The 5,534-nt window shown below is 49.6% G+C and overlaps 1 protein-coding gene across 6 annotated transcripts in view; it reads left to right on the forward strand.

The window, feature by feature from the left end:
* TFAP2A (transcription factor AP-2 alpha) overlaps positions 1–5,534 on the forward strand; it is a 28,435-nt gene that overhangs the window by 12,118 nt on the left and 10,783 nt on the right. For 4 of the 6 annotated variants that reach the window (XM_040460742.1, XM_040460744.1, XM_040460746.1 and 1 more), the window contains exon 2: positions 2,584–3,018. In XM_040460742.1, coding sequence (XP_040316676.1) covers positions 2,584–3,018 — 435 coding nt within the window. Of the gene's footprint in view, positions 1–59; positions 265–431; positions 1,325–2,583; positions 3,019–5,534 lie in introns of those variants that run through there. The other 2 variants (XM_040460743.1, XM_040460747.1) reach the window with 2 other exon arrangements.

Below are 5,534 nucleotides of genomic sequence, written 5' to 3' on the forward strand. Positions count from 1 at the left end.
TCCGAGGGGAGCTCGAGCGGCGGCCGAGGCGAGGGCCGGTGGTGGAGCGGGCCGGCCGGTCCCGGGCGGGGCGCCGGGCCATCCATGGAGCAGCGGCGCGGCGGCGGGCGGCCGAACCCCGAGTCCCAGGCCCGGCTGCGGAGCGGAGGAGCCCGCGGCCGGAGAGGGCCGGGCAGCACCTCCCGTGCCGAGAGCCCGATGAATGCCCGGACGCGGTCCCCGGCAGCTCCGGCCCGCGACGCGCGGCCCCCACGGTATCCCGAGGTCTGCCCCAGCCTTTTAGGTCTGATTGTCCTCGCTCGCTTCCTCTCCCCCCCCCCCCCGCTCCCTCCTCCTCCCCCGCGGCCTCCCCCTCCGTGCGCTCCGGCTCGGCCCCCTCCCCCTCCTTCCCTCCCTCCCTCTTTCCCTCCCTTCCTCCTCCCGGGCTCTCCCTCCTTTCCTCCCTCCCCTCTCCCCACTCCGGGCTCCCCTCTCTCACCCACACTTTCTTTCTCACACACGCACGCAGACACATTCTCCCTCTCTGCGCTCTCTCCCTCGGTTTCCCTCTCTCCCTCTTTCTCTTTCACTTTTGCATGCCCTGCAACCTTTTAAAATGTTGCCCCTTCCCTGTGATTCGCCAGACGCCGCGCCGCGGCCCCCCGCGCGCTCGCCCGCTCCCTCTCTCGCCCGCTTTTTGTCTCTCGCGCTCCCTCTCCCCACCTCCGATTTGCTACACTGAGGCTCCCGTCAATGGACTGCATTGAGAGCCGGCTCCGGCGCGAGTTGCCTCTCCGCTTCACGCTCGATTTCCAGGCATTCTTCCCTTATTAAGTATTCGTGTAATATTAATAGTCATGAATATCTGCTATTAGGAGGCTCCAGGAACGCTGCCCAGCGCGGTTATTAGAAGCTCAAGCGAAGCCGCCGCTAAGAAAAGAGGGGAGACACGGATTAAGGAACACGCACATACACACAGACACACACACACTTTTTTTTTTTTCTTTTTCCTCTTTTGGGTTTTTTTTTTTTTTTTTTTTTCATTTTTTAAGGAACTTTGAATCCTAACCGCTCGCGGCAGGATAGAGACCGTGGGCTCGACCAGCTGAAGGCGCCGCTCCAATCGGTGGTTCAAGTTCGGATGGACCAGAGCGGGGCTCCAGCGCTCGCGGGAGCGTCTGCGCCGTGACCGGAGTCCTGGGTGGCGCGGGGCTCTCGGCGCCTTTTGTGTGGGGCGCGCTCGGGCGGCGGGGCAGCCGGGCTCTCCAGGCTTGCTTGTTTTTTTCCACCCTGACTCGTTACCCCAGACTCTTCGCAGATGTTAGTTCACAGTTTTTCAGCTATGGTGAGTCCCATCCCCACCCCCATCCCTGTTTTCCTTAGGAATTCTGTTCTGGAAACCGGGTGTGGCGGGGCTGCCCGCAACCTCGGGTTTCGCGCCCAGGTTTCCTTCAGGGCACCCCCCCCCCCACCTTTCCATTTGCATTTCTCTCTTTCCTCCTTTCTCTCGCTTTTTTCATTCTTAAATCGAATGCATTACCCCCTCCCTCCTGCTCGACCTCTCCCGGCGCGCAGTCCTACCTCGCCGCTACTTCCCCAGGCGTGTTCCTCACCACGTTCATCGTTATTTCCTCGCGTATTCACTTGTTCCCGAGGTGTTCTCAACCTTTGGTGCTTAATCCATCTGCAGGAAGAACGCGGCCCGGTGTGCCCCCTACCCTCGGAGCCCGGGGCTCAACCTCCGAGGGTTCGCACTCCCTGGAATCAACTCTGTTCGCCTGTTTTGCAAGCGAATTGCAATACAGGGACATAAAGTCAGGCGTGTCTTCTGCCCTTTGGGGCTGGGGTGCAAGGGGCGGGAGCCTCCGCCCCGGGGTACACCTCTCTCTTTTAAGCCCAACAAGGCTGAATCTTTCTATTTTAAACCTTGACTTGACGTCCCCGTTTCCCCCATCCGTATCCTAAAATCGACCCTGTCGAGAAAAAGGCTCCCAACTGAGGAAGCGGAAAAGACAGACCCCCATCCTGCAGTTAAAACCTTCTTTAAGCTGGTAATTTAAACGTGTGCTTTGGTTGCAGCCCCTGTATGCGATGTTTCTATTTAAATAGTCATGAAATGGTAATGGTCTTTGAACGTGTGTGATTTTTTTTTTTTTCCTCCAAATAAATGAACAGGGTGTAAACAATAACGCAGTGGCAGGCAGGTTCAAATCCGGGGGAAAAAGGAAAGGCCGCTTCTGCTGTTTAATATTTAGCAGGAATTTTCATTTTGCTTAAGGGAGGTTTCACGCTGCAGCTAAACGGAGTGTATTCTGGGAGGCCTTTTTCTGTCTGCCCCGCCCGCCACTATGAAAGAAACGCCTAAGCAGGGCCTCCTGTGCCCCCACATTTGCACCATCTAATTCCCTGCGTTTTGGAAAGAGCCCGCCTCACTTCTGGGGTATTTTCCGAAATGAACAAGTTGGAGCCCATTTCTCTCGGCGGCCTGCCCGTGGGAGTGAGCGGTTCCCCACGCAGTCTTGCGGAGTGGATTTAGAGTGGACAGCTGTAACTCGACGCCTGATTTCTCGTTCTTTCCCATTCCCCTCTCTCTCCCTCTTGTAGGACCGTCACGACGGCACCAGCAACGGGACGGCACGGTTGCCCCAGCTGGGCACTGTAGGTCAATCTCCCTACACGAGCGCCCCGCCGCTGTCCCACACCCCCAATGCCGACTTCCAGCCCCCCTACTTCCCCCCGCCCTACCAGCCTATCTACCCCCAGTCGCAAGATCCTTACTCCCACGTCAACGACCCCTACAGCCTGAACCCCCTGCACGCCCAGCCGCAGCCGCAGCACCCGGGCTGGCCCGGCCAGAGGCAGAGCCAGGAGTCTGGGCTCCTGCACACGCACCGGGGGCTGCCCCACCAGCTTTCGGGCCTGGATCCTCGCAGGGACTACCGGCGGCACGAAGACCTCCTGCACGGCCCACACGGGCTTAGCTCAGGACTCGGAGACCTCCCGATCCACTCCTTACCTCACGCCATCGAGGACGTCCCGGTAAGAGGCCGCGCGGGGGGGGGCGCGAGAGGGGACCGCAGCCCCTGCTCACCCACCCCCAGAGAAGATAATCGGGACGTGCGGCGGGTGGGCCTGAGGTTCCCGCGATGGCGTTTACTTTTCCAAAATTTCGTATTATTTTTTGGGGGCGGACGCTTTGAGAACCCACGGCAACGACCGAATTAAAAAAATTTAAAAAAAGTAGTTGAGAGTTCTATAGCCTAGAACAAAGGTTCCTGGAGCTCCTGCAAACAATGCCTGCGTTACCATTTCCACCAACACAGAAATAAATCAGACGAATGTCACCATTAACAATATCTGCCCCTCTCCACGACAGTAAACTGTTTCGATTGGGAGAGGATCTAATGCCACCGCTGCGTCTGGCGTGGGGATTTCTGTCTGTCCTGAAAAAGACGTTAAATCCGACCAGAAGAGCTCATTAAATGCCCCGGGAGTTTAACATAAAGTGTAAACGACACCCTAAGAAAATCATTTTTGCCGGGTTTTATAAGCACTGGTGATAACTAAAAGTTATGTGTGTACCCTACCCTGATTAAAGAATAGTAAGTAGCAAATCGGAGCAGGGGACATTAAAATGCAGCCTCCTTCTCCTCCTAGGGGTGCTAAGTGCTGACCTCATAAATCATTAGCTGGGTTCCCAGCGCCTATCAGAACCTGCTACACCCCATATTAAATTAAATGTTTTGAGACTATTGGGCAATACATTATTTGAGTTCTGATTCAGTTATCGATAAATGCAGTTTAAAATGATTTCTGAATAAGCATGGTATTAGCACATTTACTATTTACAATGTAAACCTATTGATAATTTGAAAGTACTTTCTGAAATTAAATTTAAACCAGCATCTCTGTTTCAATTCTACGTATTTATGGTTTCCTCACAACCTTCCTGAAATGGAATTAGAATGAGCCAATAATTTTATTAAAGCTGTAAAGGCTCTGTTAATGCTACTTTTCTTTGGAGAGGAAATGTATCTGGATGTGATTTTTACTAAAATGCTATTTCAAATTAGTGCATCAAATATTGCAGCAATATGTCCGTTGACAGTTTAATGATTACTGCATTAGATTGCAAAGAAAATGGTCAGATGAACTTACCTGCTTGCTTGGTGAATTTAAAACATTATTTAAGTTACATAGGAAAATAGAAAATTTATTACAGCTCTCACTTGGCCCAGTTAATCACTGAAATTTGTTGGTTATGTTGAGCAGCCTTGCATGGAAAGCAACAAAGTAGGCACTTGATCCACTGTGGGATTTAGTAAGCATGGTGTGCGTTTGTCTGTGCTCATAAATGTTTTTGGAGACTGATACTAAACGGTACATTTCTTGGGAAGTAAAATGAGAGAAGCAATAGTTGAGAAAAGCGCAATTAAAAAACCAACCTGGAAGTTATGATCATTTTAGTTCCCCTTCCCAAAGAGCCTCTGAATCCTTTTCCTAGCCTGCTCTGTGGAAATATTTGAATTGCAAAATGCATTGCAACCTTTTGGAATTACTGTGAATTAGGATTGCTCTCCTTTGCAGAAATTCCAAAGTGGCTGGTGTGAATTCTTAGCACCTGTATAGTCACTCTTTGTGGTGAAATTAGTCAGTAGGAGAAATTAACCAAAAGATCATATAAAAGCAAGGAAACTCGGTTGCAGCTCTTCCCCCCACCCTCCCCCACCTATTAAGAAAAAAATTCTTTCAAAGGAATTTGGGTCAGGAAAAGGGTTGTTTTCAATTTTCCCATTGCTGCAACAGTTAACCTTTAATAAGAATGACTGCTAAATATTTAAGAAAATCAAATTGATGGTGAAAATTATTTAATCATTAATATCTCAGTGGGGTTTTAAACTTAACAGTCTTCCCTGTATGGACAAGGTCTAGAAATAACACAAATAAAAGTATTATGCCACACTACATTTACTTTATGGGTTGAGGGTGCGTGCATAAAGGGATCATATTTCCCCATATAGTTAAAACACAAGAACTGCAGCAGTAGTCATTTCTGAACATTTCTCAATTTAATTATACTTAAATCCAGAAGCACTTTAGGCAAGTTACAAATGAGAGCATTGAGTATAATAAAACCTGTAATAAAGCAACTTAGTACCATCCACCCGGAATCATTGCGATCAGGCACAATTAACAGGAGCATAAATCCAAGACAGAATGGAAAATGTTCGAATCAGTATTATTGTTGGACAAAGACTAGAGAAGGAAGTAATAGTTTTTTAAATGGTAATGCCTGTGTTTGGTAACGATTGCGAAATCTTGTATCTCAGCAGCCCTGGTGCTAATTTGTAAACACAGCCAGACATTATATTGCCTGTCAGTTTCTGCATTAGAAAACATGATTTCATTTTACTTTCTAATCACGTTTTGACTCTAGCACACACGTATACCCATCCATCTGTAAAAAAAAAAAAAAAAAAAAAAAAAAAAAAAAGAGGGGGAGAGAAAAAAAAAAAAAAAAAAAAAAAAACCAAAAAATAGTATGGGGGAGGGGG

Source organism: Herpailurus yagouaroundi, unplaced genomic scaffold (assembly GCF_014898765.1).
Source record: "Herpailurus yagouaroundi ecotype Mexico unplaced genomic scaffold, PumYag 250, whole genome shotgun sequence".
Taxonomy (NCBI): Eukaryota; Metazoa; Chordata; class Mammalia; order Carnivora; family Felidae; genus Herpailurus; species Herpailurus yagouaroundi.